At 42.9% G+C, this 16,222-nt stretch overlaps 1 protein-coding gene across 1 annotated transcript in view; it reads left to right on the top strand.

Moving 5' to 3' along the window:
- Positions 1-15,998, top strand: part of LOC134149612 (S-adenosyl-L-methionine-dependent tRNA 4-demethylwyosine synthase TYW1-like) — a 114,673-nt gene extending 98,675 nt beyond the window's left edge. Inside the window, exon 17 of the mRNA XM_062592845.1 lies at positions 13,381-15,998. Within this exon, the coding sequence (XP_062448829.1) occupies positions 13,381-13,602 (222 nt within the window). The 3' untranslated portion in view covers positions 13,603-15,998. The remainder of the gene's footprint in view (positions 1-13,380) is intronic.
- The last annotated feature ends 224 nt before the right edge of the window (positions 15,999-16,222 follow it).

The following is a 16,222-nucleotide window of genomic DNA, read 5'->3' as shown; positions in this document are numbered from 1 at the left end:
AGAAAAAGTTGTAGAACTGCCTTCTGACGCCAGGCCAGCATCCCTTACGCTGCTAGAGTGCTTTGCAGATCAGGCATTTTTCAGTAGTGTACAAATGTTTTCTTTGAAACTTAGGTTCCTTTATAAACACAATCAACCCAATTTGAAATACAAGTGAAATGCCAACAAATTAATTAATTTTAAAGGATGCAGGATATGAAAAAATATCAAGTACAGTTTGGCATTCTGAGCTCCAGAAAATAGAAAGAGGATAAGAAACGTAAAATTATGTGCTAGCGAGGCAACTTATGAAGCAGCTACTTATTATGCTAATGGTGATGATTTTGCTCCTTGCATATACTTCCCTTGCGTTTGCTGAAGTCACATGCTTTCTCCTATCCCTTGCTCAACTGGGGAGCTGGTTTTAGTGAGTGTTGTTGTATGGCTTTATATACAAGGTGATTCTGACCACACTGCAGTGTACACAGTGATTAACAGGTTAAAAACCCCACCTGCAGAAGATGAGCAATATTTTTAATTGGTGTTTGAAAATAATTAGAGTCTCCTTGTTGAAAACTCCCCTGTGCACGGTTGCAAATTACAAAGAAATTAACCTAGGTTTGCTACTTTACGGGAGTAGATACGAAGGGGAAGAAAAAAATGGGATACCTGGCACTATTTTTGTTTTAATTCACCTTAAAATTGCTTTATTTACAGTCTAAGGCTCAGGTGTTGCTGCTGGTAATTATGCCTGAGGAAATCCTTGAGTACAAAAGCTTCTGTTTCTATAGGTGAAAGGCCCAGGGAAAGAAGGGAGACAGATTTCCACCGCAGGTATTGATGCATAATTTAAGCAACACCATCAGTAACAAGAATAGATTGATACCAGCCCAGGAAGAATTCAACAGCTGCTTTGCTCTCCAAATCCATTAGAAGGGGGCGTCTTTTGGAAACAATCTATACATGGGTACTAAAATAACTAATAAAACCTAAATTTATTCCTATTACTTTTAATTCTGAATTTCAGGCTCCAGTGGAGAATAAAATTTGTCAGTCTGTGTTATTTGCAGAAAACCTGTGCTGAGGGAGCAATTAAACTAGTGAGTAATTGCAAAATCAAAGGTATCTTTAAAATAAGAAGTTAAGGAGTTGTAGGAAAAGGGTAATAAAAAAAACATTAACAAATGTGATTTATTTCATTGTGTTCTGCTAGATCTGAGTTTTGAGGTGTTCAAACAAAAATAATACTAATAATTTAAAAAGCCAGTATTGAAATGTCAGCCTGTACAAAAGAATCTGGAATATCGAAGAAATAATGCATCTTCATTATAGTCTCTGCTCCTTGTCTTAAGGAGAATCATTGGATAAGCTCGCGAAGTGTGGGTTAGATGAGTGGACAGTGAGGTGGATTGAGAACTGGCTGAAAGGCAGAGCTCAGAGGGTTGTCATCAGTGGCGTGGAGTCTAGTTGGAGGCCTGTGGCTAGTGGCGCCTCCCAGGGCTCAGTACTGGGTCCCATCCTGTTCAGCCTTTTCATCAACGACCCGGATGAAGGGACAGAGTGCCTCCTCAGCAAGTTTGCTGATGATACCAAGCTGGGAGGAGTGGCTGACACACCTGAGGGCTGTGCTGCCGTTCAGAGAGACCTGGCCAGGCTGGAGAGCTGGGTGGACAGGAACCTCCTGAAGTTCAACAAGGGCAAGTGCAGAGTCCTGCAACTAGGGAGAAATAACCCTAGGCACCAGCACAAGCTGGGGGCTGACCTGCTGGTGAGCAGCTCTGCAGAGAAGGACCTGGGAGTGCTGGTGGATGACAAGTTGACTATGAGCCAGCAATGTGCCTTTGTGGCCAGGAAGGCCGGTGGTCTCCTGGAGTCCCTGAGGACTGTTGCCAGCAGGTCGAGGGAGGTGATCCTGCCTCTCTACTCAGCCCTGGTGAGGCCTCATCTGGAGTACTGTGTCCAGTTCTGGGCTCCTCAGTACAAGAGAGACATGGAGCTACTGGAGAGAGAGAGTCTCTTCTCTGGAGATCTTCAAGGCCCGCCTGGATGCAACCCTGTCTAACATGCTCTAGGTGACCCTGCTGAGCCGGGAGGTTGGACTAGATGATCTCCAGAGGTCCCTTCCAGCCTTACTGATTCTATGATTGACTGGCACCTGCTTGCTCATTGAATAATAATTTAGGACTTAGGCTCTGAAGGCTCTTAAGGCCAGGGATTTAAGTAGAAAAAAGGATTTAGATAGAGGAAACCGAAGTTTATAGGTCTAGTGGAATTTTCATATCTCAGGAAAGAGATCTCTATCGAGAGAGAGATAGGATCCATTAGTTTTTATTAGATGCTTTAGCATCTTAAAAGTCTGGCATTATGCATCTGAGTGTCTCTCTCACCCTCACCCTCTGCTTTTTTTTTTTTTTTGGTCATGAAGTAGGTTCCTGGTGTCAGAATTTATTTCTAAAATTGAACACTAGGAGCTTTTGAAAATGCTCCCTGTGAGACTTAGCGAATGTCAAAAATAAATAGAAAGACTTCCCCTTTTCTCAATGAGCCTTGACTCTGACTTTCAGAACTGCCTTATCCAGCATGACCTTAAAAAGCCTAATAAATTTAAGCTTCCTATCAAAATGTTTATTTTCCACAGTTACCCTTCCCAGAGCCCTGAAAAATAATCCACAGAAGTCTTGTGTCTCACCCACTCTGGCCTGAAACCCGTTAGCTGTTGGTATTTCTGCTTTTTTGAGACTGACTGAGTGTCAGCTTCTTAAAGATCTCCTGAGCCCCACGGCCACAGTATGCAACCATGGATAGTGACCCTTGGATGCAACACTGTGTTGGGTTGTTCTGTGCTCCCATGTGAGTGAGGGCTGATCCGGCTTGTTTCTTCTGTGTCTCTCTCCTGACTTTCTAGTCTCCTTTTTGCAAGCTGATCTTCACCTCTCCCTGAGAGGTGCTAGTGTATTTTGGCTACATCCTCTGATTTTTTTTTTTTCTTTAGCAATGACACTAAATTTCTGAGTAATTATATTTGCTTTGTAACAAATGCTATAAATACTGAAGTACAAAAATTGAATTTATTACGGTGCTTTTGAATTAATTAGCCGAGATACTGAGATAGCAACAACTTTATAATTTAACAATAATTCCAGTAACCTTTTTCAGAGAGAGATGGTTTTCCTTGGGCTGTAACAATAAATGTATCCTTGAGATAACAAGTGGCTAATAAAGGAGAAAGTGCTGCAGGTACCTTGCAGCATTTTTTTTTTTGAATGAGAGTGAGCAACCCAGTAACTTCTAGACTAAAACCCTCTGCTTCTCTTTGTTGTATTTGCTGTACACCTATGCTTACCGCACGCTCTGTTGTGTTGAAGTGCTTGCCTGCCAATTATCTTCTATTATGTTGACTTAAATATCTAGCTCGCTTTCGTGAGGGCGTTGCATTCCAGCCCCTGTTGCTTTACCATGATGAGTTGCTTGTTAGTGCGATTTGTGTTGTGTTCTGCTACTGTTTCATGTCCTTAGCTTGTTTGCTAGTAGATAGAAGCACCGCTGATTTTCTCCTGTGATGCTGGGTTTGTTTTCCACGTCAATTAGGCAAACTTTGGTACAGTGAATAGGCTTGAAATCCCATCCTTCTATGCTGTTACGTGGATGTCTTATAAGAGTGTGGAATGAATGACTGGTGTCGCCACAAGCTCACAAAGGTTGCTGTAGTGGTCCTTTTTGCCTTAATAAACAGATACACATGCCTTTTACAAGGAGGTCTGAGTGCGTACCCTCCATCCAAGTGTTCTTTAGGATTGCTTGACCAAGACACAGTAATTGTGTCCCGCACCTCCCTTGTCTTCTCTCTCATGTTATTTCCCAATTGGATGCTGTCTGGATTAGGTTTTGTGTTCTCCAGTGCTGTAGGGTTGCAGTAGACATACAGTGGCAGCACAGGAGGCTTCCTCTGCCCTCAGAGGACAAGCTGTAAAATGAAACCAGTCGGCTGCTTTTAGGAAACTCTGTAATCATTTGGTTGGTGAGACTTTGTTTTCCTTCCTCTCTGAGGCCACATGCAGGAGGGTATGGTCCAACAGCCACACAGCCCTACCATCGATGAGGTTTCCTTCCTTTCACAGTATTGAAGATTAGTTGGAGAAAAGTAGTATTTTTAAGGGCATGACTTTCCTGGAGGAGACGAGAGGAAGACTCCCCTCAGCCAAGAGCTGTCTGGCATTTGCCTATTTGTATGGTTTTTGTCGTTGCTCAGAAAGATGTGGTACTGAGCTGTTTGGCACCCAAGGCAGATGAGGTTGTTTTGAATCCAAATGGATGGGGAAAGATGGTACCTGGCCAAAGGTGTTCATCACTGTCCATCAGTTGAAAAAGAAAGGGCTTCCAGCAAAGAGGGAATCGTCCTTTTCCTTTCCGGTAGGCTTTCTAGCGCTACTTGTTTGTGCACCTTGGGGACTGAGATGGAAGGCAAGGCCTTGACACACATCCTGATGGTGCTTGCTGAAGGCTCGAGAGGTTGGATGAAAGACACTGAAGTTGTTCCATGCTGAGCATTTCATCTATATTTAGGGAGGAAAAGGAAGCACTTAAATACCAGCTGCAGATTGACTAACAAGGGTTATATTAGAGAAAAATAGTCCATCACATTTTATTTCCTTCTTGTTTCGCAAATCATTTGGAGAGTATAAGCTGTCCCTGTGATCCAGCATCCAAGACCCAGATTTTGAATTATGTTCTCTGCTTACTAGGTGTAACACTACCTCTGGGTTACCCCATAACTGTGGTAGAGTTATAATACAAGAGGAAAAACAGCTTGGTTTGCTGTTTTTGTGCAGGAAGTTACCAAGAAGGTGCAACACCCCAGTGCTTGCAGTAGACACAGGGAATGGAGCTACTCCCCATCTGAGGGCAAAGTATTTGAATATCTGAAATACAGTATTATTGCAGGCATGAGTATGAAATATTGTGGTTTTGGATGATTTTTTTTTCATTGTTACTTTCTAAATAGGAAGGTGGCTCTGCTGTGCTTGATCTGTTAGTTATTAAAAGAAGATCACAGTTATCCTAAAGTAATCCATTTTTCATCCATCAGAATTAAAACTGTCTGGATGTAACCCTGGCTTAATTGGCAGATGGGTTGTTCTGTTCTGAAGCTGGTAAGGATTAAAAAAAAGTCTGCAATAATGAATCTTTTATTTAGTATAATTCACACAAGATTAGATTTAATAAATAGAAGCTAATGAGTTACAGAGGAAGGATCCCATGTGTAAAGGGCAATATACTACTAGTGAGGGATGATGCAAGCCCAACATTGCAAGAGTGAGGTTGGTTTTGCCTCGGCTTGGGGTTGAGTTTTTTTGTTTCACTCTCAGAAAATACAACAGCAAATTCCATTTCTAAGCATTTTAGTTGCCAGCTTTGAAAGATGTTTCATCTACTTTAACATGCCTGATTGCTAAGGAGCTTTTTATTTAAATCACGTATATAACAACAAAGCTACATTGTTGTTTCCATCTAAAATTAGATGGAAAATTTTGCAATTGTTAACTGTTTGTCAATCCTGCTTTATAAGTTGTGGAGCGGTTTAGGGCCATGTTGTTCCCATCATGGAGTGCCGATACACAGACTTTCATTTAGCGCCCAAGGACATAGGATGTAGTGAAACTCTTGCTCTGCATGCCTGGTACCCTGTTAGATTGTTTTAACCTTCCATTGCACAAATTTATATCTTAATAACTAGCTTAGTCATAATTTTTTCCCCTTAAAGCCTTGAGTCACAATTGGAAATTAAAAGGAAAAGATTTTTAGCTTTTAGCAGAAGATAGGATCCTGTTAGGATTAATTTATTTCTCATATTTCTTCCTTTTTTTCCTGAACGACTCCAGTTCGCTCGCTTTCACTGTTGAGCCTTAAATAATTGTGAGCCTTAATTAGATGAGGAACTGTGTGTAATAATTTAATGAATTTGTATGACTTGGAGAGCTTTCCATTGGCAGGTGGTGAAACTAGTCATAACAATTGCATAATGCAAGTGCTTTGCACTGCCGTTATATGTGATCTGTTTAATATACCTTGTGTGAAATTATAAAAGCCGTTTTATTTATTGAAATGATTAGCTGTCTGCAGTTTTAAATTGAGGAACTCAGGACTGAAGTCTTCTTGATCATTTTTCCGGTCGTCTTTCTGATGTCAGACGTTTTTCTGGGCAGAATAGTGGAGATCAGTGCTACAAAGCCTTTCAGCTACTGTATTGCAAATAGAAAGCGGTAAATAATTCCTAAATAGCACATTTCATGTAGCATTATTCTGTACCTGCACGTCTTCTATATCAGGTTCATGCATCTCCAGTATCAGGCACCAGCGTTCTTGAAGATTTCCAAGTTAAGCAACCTTGAGAAGCACAGTGGAGAGGGAAGATGTGATTTTATTTTTCAGAAGAGAAATTGTGAAGGTGAAAAGACTTGCAAGTGAGCTATGACCAGCGTCAGATGAATTCCCCATCGCAGCTTTGCACACTGCCCCTGTTGCTGTGATATTTGAATTCCTTCTGCCTGTAAGAACCCAGCTGCACTGTCTAGACAGTTCACGACTCTCTTCTCTGTGTCTGTTATAGAAAATCCAGATGTGCACGTTACTGCACTGGATGTGGGAATCTGGTCCGCAGAGAGATGCTCTGCAAGTTTTGTGCTGCTTCTTTAGGACCGAGGTTCTACAACAAGCTCGGATGCCCTAACAGTGGTCTCAGCAGCTCATCTCTTTGGCATTAATAAAAATGTAGTAGAAAACAGGACTAAACCTCTGTACTGCCATGTAGCCAGTGGTGGCCAACTTAAATAGTAGCCAAGACAGATTCAGGTTTCTGTTTTGAGATAGGTATCACTGTAGATTTTGAAGGAATTTGCCCTGTTTTGATGCTGCTGAGTCATTCCACCTACTGCCAAGGGCGCTAAGGAGAGTGGTATTTCCCGTCTAGATATTCTTTTCTCCAAATACTCTTCATGTAAAGCACTTCAGTGTGCCTCTGTGGAACGAGCGGTCCTCACTGACCCTGTGGGTAGTGGACTCACCTCATCTGAGATGCGTGACCTTCACAGCTGGATGTATCTGCAGGGATACTTGGGAGCGCACAGGTGTATTTTTGAGTTTCAAGAGCGTAAATATGGAAGTATAGAATTAAAAGAAGGGTCTCTGTAAGGCCTGTGTGCACAGCCACATTCCGTCTCCAAGAACGGAGCATTATTTTTTTAATGGCAAAAGAATATGTTTAAGCTCAGCAGTGAAACAGTTTAAAGGAAAGCCACTAAAAACCAGACTGAGGATATCCTGGCTGCTTCTCTAGAGATAATTAAGGATAATTTTTGTGGTGTTCTCAAGAAAGAATATAAATGAGCTTAGTTGTGGTTCTTTTTTATCCCTATTTGTTTTTAAATCCTGGGACAGTGCAAGGACTGTAAAATTTGCGAGCTCTGAATGCATTACTTCCTTTAAAAAAAAATCTATTTGTCTTAAAAAGATTTTTGCCACGTTTGGAAACCGTGGCCCTTGCAAAACCGTGGCCGCAGCCCTGAAGTGCATCCTGCGGCACCAGGTCCCCAAAACCGTGAACAGCAGCTCGGCTGTTAGCACAGGGTGGTTTCCCAGTGGCCTGCCAAGAAGGGGACGCGAAGACGGCGCTGTCTGGAGGCGCTCGCTGTCCCTTCGAGCCGCTTCGCGACACGGAAGGTGACGGGGGAGAAGTGCAGCGTACGCGGGAGGCCGCTTTGTAAGCCGTCGGTTTGTGTTGCTTGGCTGGGCTTTTTAACGCCCGTGCGGGCAGAAGACCTAATCGGTTCTGAATGTCTGAGAGCAGGGCCAGGAATTGGTTTTAATTTATTTTTTGGGATGGGAGATACAAGTATGGACTGGAAAAAGAAAAGAAAAAAAAAAAAAAAAAAAAAAAAAAAAAAGAAGTGGTAGTGTTGGACCTGCTGGGCTTAGAAAAGCTCCATTGCTTTGCTTGCTTTTGCAGAGTGCTCTTTTAATGTCTCGTGCTATGTGTAAACCAAAATAAATGTTTGAAAAATTTGCCCAAGCCAGGCTTTAAAATGCTGGAAGTTATAACTAAAAAAACTGTTAGAGGATCCATGGGATGCCTGCCAGTTCAGATGGTTCCCTGCTGCATGGTGCTAGAAGAGTTTCAGAACGGCTGCATCCATGTCAGCGAAGCATGCACCATTCTCCCTGCTTACGGCTGATTGATTTTTATGTGGTCTTTAAAACTACGCGCTGTATTTAACCATTAAGCGCTGTGAGTGCCTGGGGAAAAATCCGTTTGTTGGACTCCTGAATCTTCTGCGTAAAAAAAAAAAAACCCATAGTTTTAGCAACCCTTGTAAGACCTGACGCCCCGCTTCCTCCTCCGCTCTTCCTTCCGCTGCTCAGTGTTTTGCTGGATCGCTGCATTTGCCTCATTTGGGGATATTAATGCCGCGTTGCAGCGCAGCCGACGGAGAGGTTCCCGTATCCCGCGGCCCCTCCAGCTCAGCCTCCCCGGCAGCCCCCGCGGGTTGCGAGGGCTCCTCTCTCCTCCCGGCACAGAGCGTGTCCTCCTGGCTCGAGACGAGCTCTGCAAGAGCGAAGTCGGCCGCGGGACCGCAGCAGCCTCTGCTGCGCTGCTCTCAGATACTTTCTTTATTTTGCCTGTACTACTTACTCCTTTCCTGGAAATAAAGGTTTTGTTTGTAAAGAAAGACCAGAGTCGAAGGGCAGAGAGAGGCTTTCTCATTTCAGCCTGTATTTCACTGAAGAGAATACAACATTATCCTTCTTAGGACAAACTAATTGATTTTTGGCTGACTTCCATTTTTCAGCATTTTTCTCTTCCATATTTTATCCCTTCATAGAAACCTCACGTTTATTGCTCTGCAATTACACTTACCTATGGGGAAGGTACTGTATAGCACTACTATATTGCCCCCAGCATATGTGTAAATCGTCACAAAAAAGTATTTATGTAAATAAGTTGATAAGAAATGCATAGCTTGGCTCTTGATTTCTCTCCTTTGTTAATGTTGATGGCTTTCTGTGGTGAGAAGCTTCTCTGTGTAGAGTCTGAACAGCTGTGAACGTACTGCAAAAGATCATTTAAAGTCACTGCCGATTCGTATCCAGTGTTGTAAATGAAGAGAAAAAGGAGGTGTCTGCTGATGCTCCCAGGTATCTTGGGGTCCCCAGTTTAATCCTGGTTCCTGCTCATCATTGCAGGGTTTGTTTTCCTTCCAAGACCCGCTCTTGGAGAGACCGCCTCTTTCCGTGGAAAACAAGCCTCCAGGCGGACGTCGTGTCCTTTTGCACCGTTTTCATGAGACCGCAGCAGGTCTCCTTCGTTCCGAGCTCGGCGGGCGCTGCGGCCGCGTGGCCTCGAGCAGCCTCGCCGCCGCCCTGCCTTGCGCATCCCTCAGCCGTGCTGACGCAGGGCACCTGCGCCGAGTGGTCCGCGGCGGGACGGCGATGCCCAAGGGAGAGGCCCGGGTGGCTCCTGCACGATCCTGCTGGTGGAAGGAAATCCTCAGGAGAGGATGAGTTTGTCCTTCCACACAACGCTGCCTGGCTTTAGAGTTGACTGGTGGAGTTTTATTGCTTTTTTTTCTTTTTCATGATGCTAACTTAGAAAAAAAACAAGGGGAGGCTTTCAGCCATTTGTCTTTTGTTGATGTATTTATCACCGTAAAAGACTTAACTAGGTAGTGAAAAATTCAATAAAAAAGCCAAACTGCATTAGTCTTTGAAATAACATTGATGTTTAGCATCAGCTTGCCTTTTATATGGATGCTGTGAAACTATTTTAAGTCTTAAATCTTTCATTTTCTGTGGAATAATCATAAAATTGTTAAAATCCCATCTGTAAATCTATGTGGGCAATATAAACTATTTTCCCCTGCCCCATGTTTCTCTGATTTTTATTCCTTAGTGGAAATAATTGGTTTCCATGACACACCGAAAGGATGGCTCCCATTTCTTCATGTTTTATTATTGCGCTATTGCAACACTAAAAATACTTAATATTATTTAATCTGCTTCAGCAACATATTCCAGGCAGCTTTCTTTTGGTTGTTCTTGTGGGAACAGTATTGTTCTATTAGTCTGCAGCAGACGGCTATCAACATTAGTAGCTCCATTGCCTCAGGAGCTGCATGTTCATAGGAAGTCAAATAGCTTAAAATCTAGCTTAAATGATCTGGCCAAAGTTTAGGATGCACGCAAAGCAGTGCAAGTGATTTATTGCAAGCCTGAAAGGTTGGCTTGGCTGCCACCTCTAACACCAGTTGAAAAGTCGTTGAGATCCGATGGAGCCAGGAGACCAGGTGATGTTTCCCGGCTGTTTGATGTGATTAAATCAAAGCTCCAGAAAGGGAGCATTTTTTTATTCTGAGGAAAACGCGCAGAAGGCTTTATCTCAGCAGCACCGGGGAGTGAAGGGAAGAGGCAGAAGAGGTGCCTTGCTGACACTAAGTCACCTTTTCTCCAGTTGCTCGCTTAGGAATACAACTCGAAAGCCTGTGTGTCTGCGAGCACTGTGCGTTTCTGCCAGCTGCGACGTGCGTAGATGTGTCAGCTTCAAAACGCTGGCTGACTTCTCGCTTACTCTGCTCTGCGTTTCCTCTTACGGGCTGTGAGATGTTTGTTGCCTGACTCTAGTTGCTGGGGGCTTTTTCAGAAGGTCTTGGTTTTAGTGCTGCTCGTGGTTTGCTTGGCACATGAGTAGCACCCCAGGTCCATGATTCTCAGTGTCATTTGCCGCAAGCAGTTCTCAAATCTCTCGTCCAAATGTGGCCCATGTGAGACTGGTGTGGGAGATTTTCATTTCTATTCTCTTCTGCCGTTAGCCTTGTCAGAGGTCTCTGTCTTCAGGGAAGAACTGCGAGCGCAATGAAATACAGCTGTAGCATGATATCAAAAAAAAAAAAAAAGGAAAAAAAACAACTTACTTCAAAAAAGAGAGGAAACATCTACATTTGCCCATTCATGAGATTGTTTCTTCACCCACACATTCTCTGTTAAACTTACTGCTAGTGGAACTGAATTGCTATTGATTCGCTTGGTAGTATGGTGATCTGAACAGCGCTTGTTTGTCCAGGAATAATTGTAAGCATCTCTGGCTGGTAACAATACACTGTTATCACGCTGTTTCTGGCTTTAAAAATCTAGAGAGGCTGATAAATAGGCAGCCATTTGGCTTGCAGGTAACAATTGCAATCATATCTTTCTTCCACCTAGTCTGGAAGCCTGGGGACAGCAGTATCTGTTAGGACTTTATGTTATCACTCAGCCACTGCTGACCACAGTTGACAACAACCAACGCTTGTTGCAAGCGCCCCCTCCCCTCTTAAGATAAGAATGTCCTGGTGTTTTTCAAGAAAACAGGATTTATTGAATTACCTATTCAGTTCAATTCACGTCTAAACCACTTCTTTGGTCTTTATGTGCTGTTTCTCTTAGTTCACCTCAAGTCTATCTAGGGATCTGTCCTTGCCTTGTGTGAGCATATACTGGTCAGTGTTAGTGAACCAAATTTTGGCAAAGATATGTATGAGCATTGTATGAACTTGTGTGTCTTCCTAGTATTTGTGGTCGTTGGTTGTGCCTCACGATGTTCCCAGGTAAGCACTGGTGATAGAAAGTGGGAGGAAGAGCAGAGAGGAGAAGCTGAGGAGGAACATGTGGACAGGACAGGTATGAGACCTAGGCCTCTGTTTGCCCCTGAACACCACTGCCTTCCTGCAACATTTATTGCTGGTTATATCAGCATCCAGAGGTCCTGGTAGAGACTGTGACCTTGTGTTAGGAGCTGTATGTAGGCTTAGTGGGGGATGGTCCTTGTGCTGAAAAGGTTTGAGTCTCAGAGACTTAGTCTTGCACCTTAAAACAGCAGGAGGAGCGCTGGCTGACTTAGCCAAAGTCATCTAGCACTTCCAAACACGTTGAAAGGCAAAGGCACGTTCAGATCTCCTAAGCCTGGGTCCTTTCCATGAGGCATGCCTGCTTTACAGGCAATAGTGTGGTCTCCTCTGATGTTGCTTTACTCACTGGCCACGTGCACCAGAATGGATGCATTGCCTTGTTTAAGCATGGCCTCCACATTAGCATTTTAGGAATGAGCACTGAGTGAGCTTATTTGTGGTGAGAATCATTGCCTGCTATTAATGACTCTGCAGTCTCACATCTCCTGTCTGTGCAGAGGACTCCTCCCACAAGAATTTGCTGTAATTACATAGGCAGCAGTAGATTAACATTAGCAATGTTTAATTCAAAATTTTGCAGGTATCAGCAGTTCTTCCAACCAAAAAAGCTTTTAGCTCTTGGGCAGAAAGTCAAGTGCCATTTAAATGCATAGCCATCAGGTTCTGAAAAAACAGAGAACCAGTATGTTTTCCCTCTTTTTTTGGATGAAGTGCATAATAAGCTCTTAGTTCAGATAAATCCTAATTGAGGAGTCAGTCAAGGCTGTTGCTAAATTAGCAGAGCAGGTCTGTTAGACAAATTCAGCTCCAGTGTGTCAAAATAAGCAACTCTTAAAATTCCCACAATAAAAGAGGATTCATGTCAAACTTGCCTCTTTTTTCCCACTCCTAAACACAGCCCTCTTGCCCCTTTAAAAGATCACTTAAATCTGTTTTTTGCGAGCACATGGTTCCATTGGTGCTCTCATAGCATTTCACTGGGCTCTGCCTGTCCTTGAGTTGGTATCACAGACTCCTAGCAAGGACCTTGGGTGATTTTGGAAAGGTGCCTTTCATTGAGGAATACCTGAGCATTGCTCCCTAATTTACAGGTCTCCTCTAGGGCTCTTTCAGCTCCCAAAACCAAGGTCTTTCAGGTATGAAAGGGCTTTGGAATACAATATGGAAGTATTTGTCCTGGCAAAGTGGCACCAAAATGGTAGTCAGACTTGGAGCAGAACATGCTCTCTTTGAACGGTCGGGCAAAGCAGCTAACGATCAAACTTTCATTAAGATTGCCTGCTGGTAGATAGCACTGCTAAATGAGGAGCTGTAAGGAAGATGGCCATCCTGTGTCTGTGCGTGTTCTGTCAAACCTCGTGGATTAAGTGTGAATTAGAAACAGTAAGTTCCTGGTATTATCCACCTGAAGTTTCTCTCTTTTTTTTTTTTTTTTTTTTTTTTTTTTTTCCTTTTTTTCTGTTTTTTTGTTTGTTTTTGTTGTTTTTTCTTTTTTGTATTCTGCAGTTAGCTTAGCTTCTGGATGGCTTTGCCTCAGATCTTAATGTGGCTGGAAAATTAAAAAAGGCTACAGCTGGGTAACCAATATAACATGCACCCAACTTCAGCAGCTTGTCTGGGCATAAATTAGGTATATGGTACTCTTCATTGCTCCCTGGTACAGCAACATATTTGTTTTCTTTTCTAGTTCAAGATCAATGGAGAGTGGTGGACCTGGATCAATTACAATCGCTTCCAGGAGCTGGTGCGAGACTACGAAAGGAGCGGAGAATCAAAGACTTTCACAGCAGCAGATTATATGGCCAAAACTCCCCACTGGGCATTATTTGGGTCCAGAGAAATGGGTTTTGATCCCTTGGACATAAGATACCAGCGAAAGAACAAAACAAAAGACATCTCTGGGTGTTGATGTTGATAAGGGGTTCTCTGAACTCTGAGCTGCCTGATGAATTTGGGTTTCCATTTGGATAGTCTGACACTGATATCAAATTTATTCACCTAGATTTCCTAACATTTGATACTGAAAAGGAGGGTAAAGCCTTTGTTTAACCTTTTCCTCCTATTTTTAGTGCTTCTTAGATGAAAATATTTATGATGCTTTTTATCTTGCATAAATGGTGCATGTGAGCAATTTATCCTAACTGGCAGAGTAATAAGGGAGGAAGTATTTGTGATCTTTGAGTTTGGCGTTGGATTTGGAGAAAGGGCTGTTCCTTTTATTTCTGTGCTCTGTTGCAAAAAAAGCCCAGCATATGTTTGTGCCCAGCTCTGCAGTTTAATGTTCAGCATCCATAAGGATAAGTGCGAAGGGAAGTTTAACATCTAGTGCTAGTTTGATCTATGCAGATGGAACCACAGATGAATCTAGATCTAGAAGTCTGAGCCCTACTGAATGTATCGTTGTACTGACAATAACAAAGATTTGTGTGTTTTAAACACTTGTGCCAATTGCTATAAAAACCGTTTCCCTTCGTCACCAATAAACTAAACCTTGGGAAATTACAAAAGTAATAACACCCCTAGTAATACTGTGTACAGCTTCTGATATCTGTCCAAATATTCTCAAATTTCATGGTTTTGGCAATGAATACTTTCTGAGTAGCTTTATTCCACCCCCCCGCAGCCCTGAACAAAACATATTTCCTTAGAGTCGCATTAGACTCCCAACTGTGTGTGCCGATACGTTGGCTTGTGAGGGTGTGCTGGGTGAGAGCCAGCGGGGAGCTGGCCTTCAGCGTGAAGATGGCTGTGGCTTGAAATTGGAGTCCTTGGGCAGACTGGCATGTGGTTAATACACTTCCTCAAAAGGCACGCTCCCAGTTTGAGAAGAACTTCTCAGTCTGCTGCATTCTGAAACGATTGAGAGTAAGGTAAAAATGCAAGTGCTTTGACCATCTTCCAGCCTGGTTTAAGGGAAGCACAGAAAGTGTTAGGATGTGACACTCTGTTGCATCTCAAAGTGAATGCCACCTGCGTTTTCCATTTTTGGTTGAGAAACAGCTGTTGTCATCCAGTTCCTTCATTCCACCTGTGCAAGTAAACTGCATCATTGCTGACTGTGATAGAGCAATTAATCTGATGTAAATGAACATTGAATCCTGCCCTGGTCATTTGTTTTATATAAAAAAGGAAAAAAAAAACAGTTCTTTTCTTCTGGAAAGGCAGTATCTCTGCACAAGATCAAATGATACATTTCCAGATGTTTCTGTGAAATGACATGTCTCCAGATGTTTCCGTCAAAGACATTGGGTCTGGCATTGCATTCTGTTGTTTGGAGGTACTGTAAATTGGATTTTAATGAGCGGGGGGTGGGTTGTTTACTGTTGTGAAAATCATCCCTTCCACATCCCAGCAGCCTTCGCCTTTTTGTTTAGGACACATCCAGAGTGGTTAAGGGCTGCAGCTGCAGTGTGTGCTCTCGCTAACAAGGAACCAGTTTGAAAATACCGAGGGCAGATCCTCAACTGAGTGTACTGGGAAAATGCCTCTGAAGTCAAACTGTGTATTCAATTTCTGAATGACTGAAGGCTGAAAACTTTACTGTTTCCCTGCTGGCTTCTTCCTATGTCTCTGCCAGAGTCTCTGCAGCCAGCCCAGGCAGGAAAGGTCCTGTGAACTCTCCTCCTCCGCTCCTGTGTGGAGCCAGCATTTTGGGGTGAATGGACCTGCAGTTGGGGAGGGCAGCAAGCAGTGCAGTGCTCTCCTGTTTCTTCCATCTGCTGTACCTTTGGACAACACGTTCCAGCTAAAGCACAAAACATCTTCAGGAACTGCGTCAAGTGCTGGACAAGGATCTGACCAAGCCATGGGCTAGCCGTGGAAGTAGAAGCTTGAATTTAGATGCAGAGGTGTCAGGTGGTGATAAGAAGAAAATGTAGTCATACTCGAGCATTTTTGTTTTCCCATTAAACTCCAGGAGCACAGATCAAATGTGTTTGGTTGTGGTTAAATGATAAAATCCGAGGCTTTGTATGAGGTGTCTAAAGCAGAGCTGTGCTTGCCTCTTTTTTACTGATATCCACATCTCTCAGATGTGTTCTCTCAGGTTCTTGGAGGGTGTCACAGTGTTGTATGGCAGATACTGCAATTTATTACTTCGTTTGAGCAACTGGTGTTACTTTAAAAATTAGTAATAATTCTGCCTTAAGAATTGCCATAAGAACTTAGAGACTTATATTTGTAGAGCTCACAGCATTGTAATTGGGTGCATTCCTGAGATTGTAACATTTTAAAGAACCTCATTTCTCAAGCTGTAAGGAGTGATTATAAAAAAAGAAGGAAAATAAAGTAATTTTCACTAGGGCATCTCCAGTGTGTCACTGCTATATGAAACATGAATGACTTTGTAAAAGGGAATGCTGGTGGGGTTTTAATGAGATCAAAAGCACAAATGTTGCAGAATATTGTCCTTTTTTCTTTATAGTATGTGGAACAGAAGGGAGAGCACCCGTGTGTCCTTGGGATTGAGAGGGCTTGGCTGATGTGAGAGCTGCTCCAATATGTCATTCTCCTGACTTTTCTCCTCAAAG

Source organism: Rhea pennata, chromosome 20 (genome assembly GCF_028389875.1).
Source record: "Rhea pennata isolate bPtePen1 chromosome 20, bPtePen1.pri, whole genome shotgun sequence".
Lineage (NCBI taxonomy): Eukaryota > Metazoa > Chordata > Aves > Rheiformes > Rheidae > Rhea > Rhea pennata.
This window is presented reverse-complemented; position numbering and strand designations above follow the sequence as displayed.